We start from the raw sequence: 15,008 nt of genomic DNA, 5'->3' as shown, positions 1-15,008 counted from the left end.
AGACCTTGAGCGAGAACTCCATGCACCATGCTTCTGCTTCACGATCTGAGAGGGCCACACCTGTGCAAGATGGCGCGAAGAAGGCTGGTATATTCGAGATAGGGATGCACCTTGAGTTGCAAAACAAGGTCGACCAACTGTCCCAGAAATTGGATCAGTTGTCGTCGGGTCCCTCTCCAGTCCTACAAGTGTGTGCCTTGTGTGCTAGCCTTGCACACCATGTTGCTGATTGCCCCGTTGCGCCACAGTACCCTGAGTTTGTCCAGGAGCAAGCTCAGATGGCGCAGAGTTTCGCTAGGCCCGCACCCAATCCATATTCCAGTACATATAACCCGGGCTGGCGGAACCATCCCAATTTTTCATGGAGAAATCCACAAGCCCAACCTCCCAACCCGTCCCAAAGCCAACCCAGGCAAGGCGGTTATGCGCCTGGATTTCAGAGAACCAGCTACCCTTCAGCTCAGCCTACTTATAGTCAGCCTCAGTCCCAGGAGCCTTCGTCCAGCCAGTCTTTTGAGGACAAGATGTTCAAGCCTTCGCGGATATCAAGGCCAATCTGAGCTCCTATACACATTCTATTGCGAATCTTGAGATGCAAATGGGACAACTCGCCGAGGCGCTTAGCAGGCGGAGTGAGGGAGCTTTACCTAGCCAACCGGTGGTGAACCCTAGGGGTAAGGAGCCGATGCATGGCCTGCATATGACAGATACCCATCAAGAGCAGGCTCAAGCGGTAATCACCCTTAGGAATGGGAAGCAATACCAAGCGAGGGAGGCTGCAGAAGAAATAGAGAGAACGAGTGAGAAGCAACCTGTCCCTACCGTCCCACCTCAGGAAAGCGAGATGGCTCTACCATCTGAGCCTTCAAAGTCCTATATTCCCAAAGCCCCCTTTCCTGAGGCGTTAGAGAGGCCGAAGTCATTAGGCAAACATGGAGTGAATATGCAGGAGATGCTTGAGATATTCAAGCACGTTCAGATAAACCTCCCCTTGTTTGATGCCATTCAGCAAGTCCCTGTATACGCAAAGTTTCTAAAGGAGCTTTGTACGCAAAAAAGAAAGTTGAAGTCACAAGTGCCGAAGAAGATATACTTGACTGAGCAGGTGAGCGCGGTGTTGCAGCACCAAACCCCATCAAAGCTTAAGGACCCAGGGACTCCAATTATTTCATGTGTCATAGGAGACATCACTGTCGAGCGTGCATCGCTCGACCTTGGGGCAAGTGTCAATATCTTGCCGGGTTTTTTTTATGACAAATTTGGATTAAAGGAGATGAAGCCAACACCTATGACCCTGCAGCTTGCAGATAGATCAATCAAGGTCCCGCGAGGGATTCTGGAAGATGTTCTAGTCAAGGTAGAGGACTTCTACTTCCCTGTCGACTTCATCATTTTAGATATGGAGGGAGTTAATGATATGCAACAGACCCCCATCATTCTTGGACGCCCCTTTCTGGCCACTGCCAATGCGTGCATTAATTGTCGCACAGGCGCGATGGATGTCTCATTTGGCAACAGGAAGATAAGGCTGAACATTTTTCATACGGCGATGGGACCTGCCGGCGATGAGGCTTCTTTCAAGGTCGACTTCATTCAGGACCTGGTAGAAGCAGAGCATACCTGGTTATTGAGTGATCCACCTCAAGAGGAGGTTGATGAATCACTCGAAGAAGATTGCCATGGGTCAATAGAGAGTCGGACATGTGATCTGAGTTGGACCTGGCACTTCAAGCCGCTTCCTGAATTGGCAGAAAAGTCGGCCCGACCATCCATAGAGAGTCTACCTGAGCTTGAGTTGAAGCCCTTACCGGCCTCACTCAAGTATGCCTTCCTAGGCAAGGATCAGACTCTCCCCGTCATTATTTCCGCAGACCTGACTGACACACAGGAGTGTCAGCTTTTACATGTCTTGCACGAGCATAAAGAGGCGATTGGATGGTCGGTGGCAGATTTGAAGGGGATAGATCCCTCCTTTTGCATGCATCGGATTATCATGGATGAGGGGGCTAAACCCTCAAGAGAGGCGCAAAGGAGACTAAATCCCCATATGAAGGAGGTGGTAAAGAAGGAGGTAGTCAAATGGTTGGATGCGGGGATCATTTATCCCATCTCCGACAGTCAGTGGGTGAGCCCTACCCAGGTTGTCCCCAAGAAGTCTGGGCTCACTGTAGAGACGAATGAAAAAGGAGAAAGTGTCCCCATGAGGACTAACACGGGATGGCGAGTATGCATAGATTATAGAAAGTTGAACAGTGCAACTAGGAAGGATCACTTCCCTCTGCCGTTCATCGACCAGATCTTGGAGAAACTCGCGGGCCAGCAGTATTTTTGTTTCCTGGATGGTTATTCAGGATACAACCAGGTGGCCGTTTATCCCGAGGACCAGGAGAAAACGACGTTCACCTGTTCATATGGTACTTTTGCTTATAGGAGAATGTCGTTCTGGCTCTGTAATGCCCATGCTACATTTCAGCGGTGCATGATGGCGATCTTCTCACATATGATCGATGATGTCCTGGAGATTTTCGTGGACGATTTCTCGGTCTATGGCTCTTCATTTGACGATTGTCTCCAAAAGTTATCTCGTGTGCTTCAACGTTGTAGGGAGACAAATCTGATTCTTTGTTGGGAAAAGAGTCATTTCATGGTGAGACAAGGGATTGTTCTTGGACATATTGTGTCTGAGAAAGGAATCAAGGTTGATAAGGCCAAAGTGGAGACCATTGCTAGATTAGCTCCACCGACCTCTGTGCGGCAGGTGCGATCATTTCTAGGGCACGCAGATTTTTATAGAAGGTTCATTAAGGACTTTAGCCAGATTTCTCGATCGTTGTGCAACCTGCTAACGAAAGATTAGTCGTTTGTGTTTGATAATGCCTGTCTGAAGGCATTCTTGGCCCTGAAGGAAGCTCTAACTACTGCTCCTATTCTTCGATCTCCTGAGTGGTCAGTGCCATTTGAGATTATGTGTGACGCGTCAGATTATGCGGTTGGAGTGATTCTCGGTCAGAAGATTGAGCGACGATCTCATGTGATTTATTATGCTAGTAGGACCCTCTTTGATGCGCAAATGCATTATACCACCACAAAGAAGGAATTACTAGCCGTAGTTTTTGCTCTTGAGAAGTTTCGATCATATTTGTTAGGCTCCAAGGTCATCATTTACTCAGATCATGCAGCATTGCGATATTTGATGAGTAAAAAGGATGCCAAACCGTGTCTCATTCGATGGATCCTTCTGTTATAAGAATTTGATATCGAGATTCGAGATAAGAGTGGATGTTAGAATCTTGTAGCAGATCATTTATCCAGACTGACAGTGGAGACATCCACTGATCAGGGGCAGATTGATGATTTATTTCCGGATGAGCAGCTCTTTCAGGTCAATCATTTGCCTTGGTTCGCGCATATCATCAACTTTTTGGTGACTGGAGAGTACCCTTCGCACTGGAACCGCAATGAGAGAGATCGATTTTTCTCGCAGGTAAAGCACTATTTTTGGGAGGAACCAGAATTGTTTCGATTATGCCCGGATCAGATGATTCGGAGGTGTGTTCCTGAGGAAGAGTATGACTCCATTCAATCATTCTGTCATTCCTTGGCTTGTGGAGGTCATTTTTCTAGTCGAAAGACAGCCGCAAAGGTCCTCCAGTCAGGATTTTGGTGGCCGACATTGCATAGAGATGCTCACGATTTTTGTAGGTGGTGCTTGCGCTGTCAGCAGACGGGATGCATCGCCAAGCGTGATATGATGCCCCTCCTTCCGATTTTGATTGTTGAGATTTTTGATGTGTGGGGCATTGATTTTATGGGTCCTTTCCCGCCTTCGTTCGGATTTATTTATATTCTGGTGGCGGTTGATTATGTCTCCAAATGGGTCGAGGCCGTGGCCACCCGAACCAATGATCATAAGGAGGTGCTCCGATTTATCAAGCACAACATTTTTAGTCGGTTCGGAGTCCCTAGAGCGATCATTAGTGATGGTGGTACGCACTTTCGTAATGTACAAGTAGCTTCCTTACTTAGGAAATACTCGGTACATCATCGGATTGCCACACCGTACCACCCACAGACTAGTGGCCAAGTCGAGGTCTCCAATAGGGAGATCAAGCGGATTCTTGAAAAAACAGTCCGGCCAGACCGCAAGGACTGGTCTCAGCGCCTTGATGATGCCCTTTGGGCCTATAGGACTACTTTCAAGACTTCGATTGGCATGTCCCCATACCGATTGGTTTTTGGCAAACCATGCCACCTTCCTGTTGAATTGGAGCATAGGGCATATTGGGCTATCAAGAAGTTCAATTTTGATATGGTCCAAGCTAGAGCTGAGAGGAAGTTGCAGTTGAGTGAGCTTGAGGAGTTGCGCAATGAAGCCTACGAGAGTGCCAAAATATACAAGGCTCGAACCAAGCATTTCCATGATCAACATATTGTGAGGAAGCAGTTCGAGCCTGGTCAAAAGGTGTGGCTTTATCATTCACGTCTCCATCTTTTTCCAGGGAAGCTGAAGTCCAGATGGGATGGACCATTCACAGTCCATAAAGTTTTTCCACATGGAGCGGTAGATCTTTTGGACCCTCGAACGGGTAGCATTTTCAAAGTTAATGGGCAGCGACTGAAGCCCTACATTTCTGATATGGTGGTGCAGCAAGACATTGAGGCTATTAACCTCGTGGATGCATGAGGGGGAGCACAGGTTTGTATGTTGTATTTTTAGTAGGATCTAGTAAATATCATAGATGGTTTTTCTTTATTTTGCTTTGCTTTCTTGTATCTCATGAGTGTTTTGTTAGATCAGGTATGCATTCTTGTGTAATCGTAGGACATGCATTCATATGTCATCTCAGGTGACTTCTGCTCTTTTCTCCCAATTATTTTGTTCTCAAGTGCAGCCTCTTAGTTTCGTACAAGAATGGGGGAGTGCCACTGAGGACAGTGTCATTCAAGCATGGGGGAGGGTGTAGTGTGCACACCTAAACTTTTCATGTCTTTGTACTTGCATTTTTTTATGTCAACTCATTAAAATTAGGCTTTTAGGGAATGAGTTTGAACTTATATGACTGCTTTGCAACATCTAACGTCTTTAGAGAATTTTTAAGCCCCACGAAATTTTTTTTCTAACACGAATCTAGAAAACCATGGTTGTTTATGTGGATTTCAAAGAAATGATTATAAATGCATGTTAGAGTCTATTTTGAATCACAAGTATGAATATGCACAGTTTTATTTTTGAAAACTAAGCAAATGAACAACGTTGCAAAAGAGCTCAAAAAGTGAAACGAGCATACGTTTAGTTGTTTGATATCTTCGTACTACCTAGTAGCTGGGCTTAGACACAAGTTGAAGTGTTTGAGTCCACGTTGAAAAGGATAACGAAGCAAGTCAATTCTTTGTCTACGTTGATATCTGTGGCCTATTTTGTTCGAGCAAGTAGAGCCTGAGGGGTGTTTACACCTGATGCCCTAAAGTCATCTGGTTTGGGAACCATCGGCTTGAAAGCCCGTTACATGGACATTATAGAGAGCCTAATAGATATTGACATTCCACATGACAAAGAAGTAGACTATACGTAAACTATAGAAAATTGAAGGTCTAGTGACTCGAGCAATTAAGTTTGAGGGATACTTTGTATTTGGTGCCCTAAGGTCGTCTGGCCTGGGAGTCACTGACCCAAATCTCGTTACACGGGTCACAAAAACTGTAAATTGGGTATAGTGCTCAGAAAAGTTTTTAAAAAAAAAATGTGGAAAATTGAAAATCAAGAAAGAGAAAAGAGCGTAAAACAGAAAAGTTCATTGCTTAAAAGCAAATATTGAGGAAACCTGTGCAGAACACATATGAGTGAGGATAAGTAAATAATGATATGTATGTATTTGAATTTCTAAGGATGAAACATAAATGATTATGCTATTTAGAAAAGTGAAAGAAAATATTTTATTCTGTGGTGGCAAGTAGAAGACTCTAATCATGTTTTGATGATGCAATGACATGAAATACTTGTGGAAACGAACTCCTTAACTGCCTAATGCTTTGTGTTTTAAAAATTTTATGCATACTTGACACAGATGTTTGTGGGTAGCATCACTGCAAAAACTCACGAGACCTTACTCGTCCACTGGGGCAACCCAGGGGTTGAAAGGGCTTGTTGCATATGCTAAATGCAACCGTGATTCCTACGAAAGTGAGTTAGGTATTTATTGTGTGTCTAGTTTAGTATTTTTGTTTTTGCTTCAGTTTGCTCGAGGACTAGCAAACGATAAGCATGGAGGTATTTGATCATGCATAATATTTGCATTTTATTAATCATTATTTATGCATGATCCGTGTTAAAATCGCTCTAAAAACCCATTTTTATTGTTAGTTCTGAGAAATTGCATTGAATTGAATTTTATCATAAAATCGTATTTTTTAAAGCTTTCCCTGCATATATTTTTTTTAGTGTTTCTATTATAGTTAGAATGTCTTGATCATAGTTTAGTTTGCTTAGGTTTTTATTAGCTAATTTTTAATCAGTTTAGGAAGTTTGTTTGTTTGTTTTTAGACAATAAAACATGTTTTACTAAAATGGGTCTTTTGAAAAATATTGAAAATTGTGGACTTGTTTTGAAATTTTTTCTTTTACCCTAATTTAATATTATAAGTAGTCTTCTACAGCAGAAAAAAGGGATCTCTCTCACTTTGGAATTCACGCAGCCCACTTTGAAGCTCTCTCTCTCTCTCTCTTTCTCCACCAGCCAGTTCGTAGTCTCTTCTATTTTTCCAGCACACAAAAAGGCAGCATGTTGATTTCATGGGGAGAGACCACTCTCTTCGCAACCACTCCAGCCGGGCCACTTGGTTCTGCATATTTTTTTTGGTTCAGCGTTTTGGGTAAGCATCATTTTTTTTTGTTGTTTAGTCTATTCAGTCATACGTTATTAGTCTGTGCATTTTTTGTATTTAGTTTCAGCATGTTCAATGTATTTGGTGCTTCCTTGTTTCATTGGTCACGTCTTTTGTAATTAGTTAGTTTATTGTTTTCTTTTCTTTCCATTGCATTAGTTTCAGCCATGTCAAATGTGTGTCAGCATGTTTTGTTTTCAGTTTCAGCATGATTAAGGTTATTAGGGTATTCTATCGAGTTTGTGGTTTTAGCAAAGTTAGATCAGCCCTGCATAGCGTTAAGCAATGTTTATTTCAGTCCATTAGAGTAAGTTTTAGCAGTGGTTTCTTATATGCCTAATCAGTTTTGTTTTTGTTTTTTATTCATGTTAAGTTAGATCTGTTTTAGAATAACTAGTTCACGTCTGTGAGTATGGTTGCACTTTAGATTATAGAGATAACTGTTTTCTTCAGCAGCCGTTCTTTTTGTGTCTCTTGACTTAGTGATTAAGTTGCTTAACTTAGTTAGTAGATTAAATTAGATTAAATTTATTTGAAATAGGCTATTAGTTCAGTATTTGTTTTAGTTATTTGGAAAAAAACAAAACAAATAAAACCATGTTATGTTAGTTGATAAAAGTTTAGCCGATTCCCTGTTTACTGTGTTTACGTGCATTGATAACCCATTAGGAGTGCATTAGCATGTCTGTCATTATTTTCAGCATATGGTAAGTAGTTTAAAGTTGTGTTAGTTCACAATAATTTGATTAGCTTAGTTTAATGTTACCAATAATGTTAGCATAGGGCATAAATTGTTGCATCCGTTTTTACTTTCTAGCTATTATTCATTAAGTAGGTAGCATAGCCTGAATAGTTAGCCTATTATTAGTCTATTTCCAAATTTCGTTAGATGAACTGTACCTTCCATTTATCACTCACGTCATATTAATTTAGTTAATTCATCATTAGTTGCTTTCTTGAAATCATGTCTTGGATTAGTGAGCGTATTAGAAAGTAGTTCTCGAATTTTGTTAGATCATTGTTTTATTATTTCATCTTTTAGTATAGTTGTTCATAGTAGTCATGTCTTTTAAAAGCATGTTTTGTGATTTTTCTCTACATTTATCCTAGATTGTCTCGTAGATTTCTTGGTTCTGCCGCGTGTTTTGTTTTGTGTTTTGCAAGGAAGCATTGGAAAGTGTGGTAGAGCCCTTTTTGTGCCCTAAGTGTACCCTCAGAAAGGTCCTCAGGGAGCCCTCAGAAAAGCAAAAGTTCAAGAAAACATACCTTACCTCAAGAAGGGACAAAAAGACTTAGCACTGAAGCCTTTTCTTTTCTTTTTAGATTAGGGTTTTATTTTATTTTATTAATTGGGTCTGTAATAAAACCATTCATTTATTTTGTTTAAGCCCTCTACGTAGGGCCGTACTCCCTTATTTATTTAATTATCTAATTAATTCTTTTATTTTGGAAATAAAGAGTAGTTTAGATTGTGTGATTGAATACAACGTATTTTCCGTTCCCTGAGATCGACCCGGACTCTACCACTCGTGCGAGCCGGTTTTTATATTTTTGGTGTCTGGCTTTCACTGGATTTTTATTAAAAATATTGTTTTAAAAAGGGTTTTCATAAAACTCACACCACTAAGCCTCATTTCGATAAGGTGAATCTTCTTCTTTATTCTTCATTCCACATTTGTCATCACCGTCGTAGCCAATTCTTTCATACTCGGTCAGATTCTCCTAACTGGGGGCATTTTTTTTATATATAGTCCAAATTTGGTGTGTTTTTCTTTGCCACTAAGCTCGGTCCTACACCGGCTTAGTAGCAAAGAGGGACATTTGTAAACACCCCAAATTTTCACCTTCATCCAGTGTTTACATTTCATATATCATCGTAATATCATTGCATGCATTTAACATGTCATTTCATTGCATTGCATGTCATTACATCCCATTTTTGAGATCCAGCACTCCTGTTTTCAACATATTTAACCCAGATTTGTGATCTTCATATTAGCCACATTCAGCCTACACTCTTAGGCTAACTTCAAAATGCACTGCATTTCTCAAAAATACAAAAGGATTTTCTAAATTCCTTAAAATCAAGTCTTTCAAATCCATATTCATTCATTTAATTCATTTGTAAATTTCACTTTTTAAGTCTTATTCAAAAATCGATTTTCTCAAAATTTTTAAGTCTTATTCAAAAATCGATTTTCTCAAAAAATTTAAGTCTTATTCAAACATCGATTTTCTCAAAACATTGATTTTCCAATGATATTTCAAGCATTTCCCAAGTTCAAAATCCTGATTTTTCAAGTTATATTTCAAAGTTTGAATTAAGAGAAATCAAGTTTTTCCAAAGTTATTCCAAATTTCTTAGAATCGATTTTCACAAAACCCTTATATTTCTTCAGAAATCGATTTTCATTTTCTCAGAAACATTCTCTCAATCATGATTCACGATTTTCAAAGGACTTCTTTTCCAAGAATTTTCCAAGTATTTCAAATCTCAAAGCAAACATCATGTTTTCAATCTGCATTTTCAGAAAATTCATAACACATGTCTGATTCTTTGTACATTTAGAAAATAGAACATGATTTAGACAAGTTGAGCAAAGCTAAGCACACAATTGATCCTTGGTTCAATTACCCTTTGTAAACGCGCCAGGAACGGTTGAACCTCGTACCGACAGGCGAGTCCCATTCTTCGGAATTATCTTGCATTTTAAAACGGAGGCGGGTTATTTTCAAAAACTTTTTCAAAGGTCAGTTTGACTTGCAAAAGTAAAATTTTGCGATGATAACAATATTTTTTTAGAAATAAATCAAAAATGAGTGTAACTTCTTCATTTTCATTAAAATTATTAAGCAATTTTTTGCCTTTTGAATATGTCTCTCTTCCTTTCTCTCCAAGCCCCATCCGTAAAGATGTGGTTTTCTAGTTGTCTTGTAAAAATGGCCAATGCACACCTTGGGTATCAAACTTGCAATATATATATATATATATATATATATATATATATATATATATATATATATATATATATAAGTGTGTGTGTGTATGTTTCATAAAAATCAAAACGACTATTTATTAAATATAAGGCATTTTGTGATTTCATATATATATATATATATATATATATATATATATATATAACCAATATGTTGTTTTTCTAATACATGAAATAGACAGACACATTCAATAAGAGCTCCCCTTGTTCCTTATTGCTCCCAGTATGCATACACATATATTCATAAGGTTGTATGTCCTCAATCAAGGGGAGGTCTTCTTCATTTTCCATGTCCTTGCTTGCATATTCTTTGCACACCCACTTCATTATTTTCCAATCAAGCAACAGTTTGACCCAAAATCTGCAATAAAATGAAATCCACCAACTTTTCTTTAGCTGCAATATGAATCCATAAATTTGACATCTGATTCATCTTGAGTATTAAAGTAATATCAGGAGAAGAACAATATATCACTATCTATTCCATATGAAGTGTTGTATACTTGGCTTTATCTAACTGTTGCTTATCACTGGCATATTAATTATGAGAATAAACTTGAGCTAACATTGTACTGTATATCAAAAAGCCTAGGCACTTTCGAAAGCAAGCTTCGCCTCATAGCACAAAAGCTTTGAGTCATCAAGGGGAGAGAGTTCATCCAAGGCCTTTTTGGTGCCATCCCTCACGTAGTGGCCTATCATGCCGCAGTACAGACAACCACCCGTATTGCAAGGATATGGTTTTTCAAGGTATGTCAAGCGACACTTCTGGCAGCTAAAGTTAGTCTGTTGGTTAGGCTGGACTACACCTTGTCTCTGTAGTAGTTTCACGACCGATGAATCAGAGTTCTTTTTTGAAACTCTCTCTTGCATAAAGGTAGTCATGATTTCTGCCCACTTGGGAATTTTCTCTTGTTCCCATTGCTTGCTGCTAGCCTCTTTCCTTCGATACCCTTGGATCACTCCCAGTCTATATTAATCCTTGAAGTTACTATCACGACAACTTGAAACTTATGGGGCATGCTTGTTATCATGCGAGACCGCAAACCTTCCTGCAATTTATTGATGTATTTGTTTGTCCTCTCCTGATCAGTCTCAAATAACTTGGTGTAGTGTCGCTCTATGTTCTGAAACTTGGTAGTTTAGTAAATAAGACTCATATCATATTGTTCTAGTATCAAAGAATTGAAAAAATAGAAAGAGAGGGGTTCAACCAAGAACCCTACAACATGCAGAGTGGACAACATCAAACACCCTGCTTGGAAAAGGTAGCCTCTGAGGTGCCCATTACAACTGATAATGTTGGGATTCCCCTCCCATGATTAAACTGCACTTGAGCTTCGTGTTCATTGATCCTTGGAACCAATAACGGCTAGATCCAAGTTCAAGCGACTAAGATAGGTAGGTTATATGAGTAAAACAAGTACAATTTTAGCTATATAAGTAGGCAATCAATACTGATAACCAAATCAATCCAAATTGAATGGACACTAGTTGTATCATGAAGAAGACTAGGTTGTAACCTGCTTGAGGCCTATCCAGTTGAAGTGTCAGATCACATTTTTTTTAGGTCAGACAAAACACATATATTTGAAAGATAAATAACCTCAACAAAACTTCTACATAATCATAACAAGAAACAAAAAATTTGCACAATTGCAATATATATAGTAACCCAGATCCTCAAAACACATAAATTGTCCGACATAATCGGATGATTATCTACAGCTGATCACACATTGATCAGCAACTATGCTTCTATTTTAACGTAAAAAGGACTTTTAGCGGTGGTCATGACTGCCGCTAAAAGTCAATTTTCATCCAAGAGCATTAGCGGTGGCCGTGACCACTGCTAATGCTCTTTTTTTGCACAAAATTGATGCGCAAGGCGCATCCAATCATCGTTCGATGATCTACTCAGTCGGCAATATGGGTTTTCGTATATATATATATATGCTGGGAGTGACAGTTCAAATGTTGTTTTGGTAATCTCGAGAATAGGTTGGCATCACTTCGGCACATGTAATTCATCAATGGTAAGGCACAACAAATGCACTCGGCTATTATATAACCATTACATGTAAATGTCTTATTAATAGAGATGAATCCTTTTTTGTGACATATGGCCCTTGTAGTTAAGTCAGTCATGTTTGTGCATTTCTTTCTTCATCAAATCTTTGGACTTAACATATGACATGTATTAAGATGTCTTAATAAAGAATTATCTTGGATTTAGTTCTTGTATGAATCATCAGTGAGAATTCTGTAGTTCTTTTGTGCATGATTTTGAACATAAATTTGGCATTGATAAAGACTCAAACTCTATGCTTCCTTCAAATGCACCTCATTTAGTCTTGCTCGGATCCAAATCATAAGTGTGTTCAACTGTTGAGAGAGAGAGAGAGAGAGAGAGAGAGAGAGAGAAAGAGAGAGAGAGAGAAAGAGAGAGAGAGAGAGAGAGATGTTATTAAATGCCAAAAGGAAAATACTGGGATTAGTACAAATACATTGCGCTTGCTGAAACTCCAATTGAATGAACAACTTCCACTCTTTATTTTTGTTTTTTAAAGTAGGATAAAATTCACTTGATCTGTAAAATCAGTACAAGAGGTCTGCAGGAATGATGATGAGGTATCACCCTGCTACAAAACTAGCGAATAAAAATACTTCCACTCTTTCAAAAAAATAAAAGTCCCATTCATGGAGCTTCCAAGGAAACAAAAGAGGGTTATAGAAAGCGCGGTTCACAGTTTACCACATTCTGCAGGTGTGAAAGTGATGAGGTTGTTGCCAAGGTCGTAAAGGACGTGGAAGTTGGCCAGCATGACGCCTCCAATTATTGAAACTATGGGCACCTTTGATGGCATCAACACTGAGCAAGTCAAGCCTGTATCTGGATCGCAGACGAAATATTGGCTTCTGGAAACATCGAGATCACCACCCTCAAAATGAAAGGTAACATTAGGGATGGACGCTGATTCTGGCAATGATTGGTAGCAGAGATCAAGCCCTGCCTTTGAGGAATCAGCAATCGGTAAACCGATAGCCTTCACGAGTGCATCCCTCACTCGCCTATCACAAGTAAAACCCCATATTAAGTACGCATCAGTTGCAAGTTTTGTTCAATGAACATGGGTTTAGGAACCCCATTACCCCAAATTAGAGCAAGAAATTAAAGTGAGACGGTTTCTTACATGTAAGCTGGTGGTACTATATTGGTAAGCGCTGAGCCTGAGTCGATGATGGTACCACCTACTGCTACTCCATAAGACTCGCCCCGGAAATAACCACTAGGTATCAGGAGATTCTTCCCTCCAACACTGATATCCTCCAAGTTCACTAAATAAGAATCCTTGAAGAGCGGGTTAACTACCAGCGGCGTCGTTGTCGAGGCGTCTCAGCTGATCAAGGCAGCACTGTGGCCCAACACGAGTCGACTCGATTTGTAAATAGAGTCATTAAACAAAGTGAAACAATAGGAGAATCGATTAACGACCCAAGTTGAGAGACGAGTGACATCGGGCTCTGATCTAGCCCAACTATGCCAGCACCCTCATCGAAACCTTGGTTGTGATTGTCGCAGCCGAACCCAATATTCTTAAACGATACGGTTCGATTCCCCGAGGCCAAGGTGAACGTCTCTAAGGCAAGGTATCCTTGGGAAGTAGCTGGAGTCTCATAATCAAGCCTGTAGTTGCATCCACCAGTAGAATTATCCAATGTAGTTACACGCGAAGTTAGTGAGGCACAGAGAGGATCGGAGTATAGCATCCTCGAAAAGGAGGAGGAATTTGACAGGCTAAATATTGGTTCTCTGTTGGAGCAATTGATGCATGGATCGCATTGTGTCCATACAAGAGGACTACCAGTATCAACCATGGCGGAGAAGGAGCGTGGGGGTGTTCCAATAGCTAGATTCATTAAGTATTCACCGACTCCGGCCTCTACCGAAACTTCGACATCATCATCACCTTGTGCCTGATGTTTACCATGCCGGATTTTCTGATGCAGCTTCCGAAGCCGATGTTTCTCTCGGCTAGCTGTTCTGTGTAATCGCTCCAAGTGGGTAAAACTGTGGTGTGCATCGACATGAATCAACTCTACATGAATGTCCAGGGCGGCCGTCGACGTCGTCATGTCAGCGGCGGCAAAGGTGGTGGTTGAGTATGATAGGAGAAGATGAGCGGTAAGCACAATGAGGAGGAAGAAGGACGATAGGTGGTGAGATGGTGGTGCAATTGCCATGTTGGTAGTATTGAGTGTATGAACCAGGTTAGTGATGCTAAATTGTGGAATATTTATAAGCAGAGAAGGTTGTTAATTAAGAGGGAAATTGTAACTGAACATCCATTAATGTTGGGCTGGCACACCAGCTATCCATCTATTCACGTAATCTAAGATGGGGTTTCCATGGTTGGAAGTAACAGCTGTTTCTTCAGTCTATTAGTAGCATTGGAGCGCATGTCTTGTTAAGGGTTACATGCGGTTGGAAGTAACAGCTGTTCGGCAAATGAGCAAGACTAAGGCAAGGGTTACCATGTGGTTCAGTTCGGACCGACCCGAAAGACCCATTTTTGCATGGGTTCGCCCTGTTTTTGTGTACGTCTACAACCAGTTAATTTGGGCCAAATATATGTGAGGTCCTTTTTCTTCTTTACGTGAAAATTTTGTGGACTATTTAAATGAATTGGGTTTGGGCAATCACCAAATAATCAAGCATGTATCCATTATAATTTCTTTTATTGACAGTTATTTGTATCTAAAATATCAAGACCCGAGCTGAAACCTGAACTTTTTAATACCCAAACCGATCATACCTGAACCTGTGAAGACACAAACCGATGATAACACATATGGGTCTATTTTTTTTTCAGCCATACCAAGACCTGAACCTGACCCAAATCAAAATGGGTCAATTAAAGAGCCGACCAAATTATAACGGACCCACTAGATACCTGAACCCATTTAACCCATACTTGTCCACAATTTTTTAGTCATACCCAAACCTGAATTAGATTTGGGTCCTACTTTTAGACTCGATTCAGAATTGAGTCCGATAAGACCTTAATCTAAACTATCCAGTTACCCCCCTAGTCAGCTTAGCGTATTTACACATATTTTCTAATTTAA

General features: G+C 40.2%; 1 protein-coding gene across 1 annotated transcript; it reads right to left on the bottom strand.

The window, feature by feature from the left end:
- Nucleotides 1-12,622: 12,622 nt before the first annotated feature.
- LOC149822586 (aspartic proteinase nepenthesin-1-like) lies at nt 12,623-14,123 on the bottom strand. The gene is made up of 3 exons (XM_089980312.1): nt 13,442-14,123; nt 13,073-13,217; nt 12,623-12,950 (listed from the first exon to the last, which is right to left on the bottom strand). The coding sequence occupies exons 1-3, from the start codon at nt 14,121-14,123 to the stop codon at nt 12,623-12,625; spliced, it is 1,155 nt and encodes a 384-aa protein (XP_089836438.1).
- Between the last annotated feature and the right edge of the window lie 885 nt (nt 14,124-15,008).

The sequence above is a fragment of the Nuphar pumila genome, chromosome 11 (genome assembly GCF_984573655.1).
Source record: "Nuphar pumila chromosome 11, dmNupPumi1.hap1.1, whole genome shotgun sequence".
NCBI classification, from domain to species: Eukaryota; Viridiplantae; Streptophyta; class Magnoliopsida; order Nymphaeales; family Nymphaeaceae; genus Nuphar; species Nuphar pumila.
The sequence above is the reverse complement of the archived record's forward strand: the minus strand, read 5'-3'. Positions and strand labels throughout refer to the sequence as shown.

What these genes read in the sequence shown, in the direction of transcription:
- LOC149822586 (XM_089980312.1), bottom strand. Translation starts at nt 14,123, where the DNA reads ATGGCAATTGCACCACCATCTCACCACCTATCGTCCTTCTTCCTCCTC. An exon ending in CTGCGACAATCACAACCAAG is followed by an intron (nt 13,218 to 13,441) that starts GTTTCGATGAGG and finishes ATTCTTATTTAG; the next exon opens with TGAACTTGGAGGATATCAGT. An exon ending in ATAGTACCACCAGCTTACAT is followed by an intron (nt 12,951 to 13,072) that starts GTAAGAAACCGT and finishes TACTTGTGATAG; the next exon opens with GCGAGTGAGGGATGCACTCG.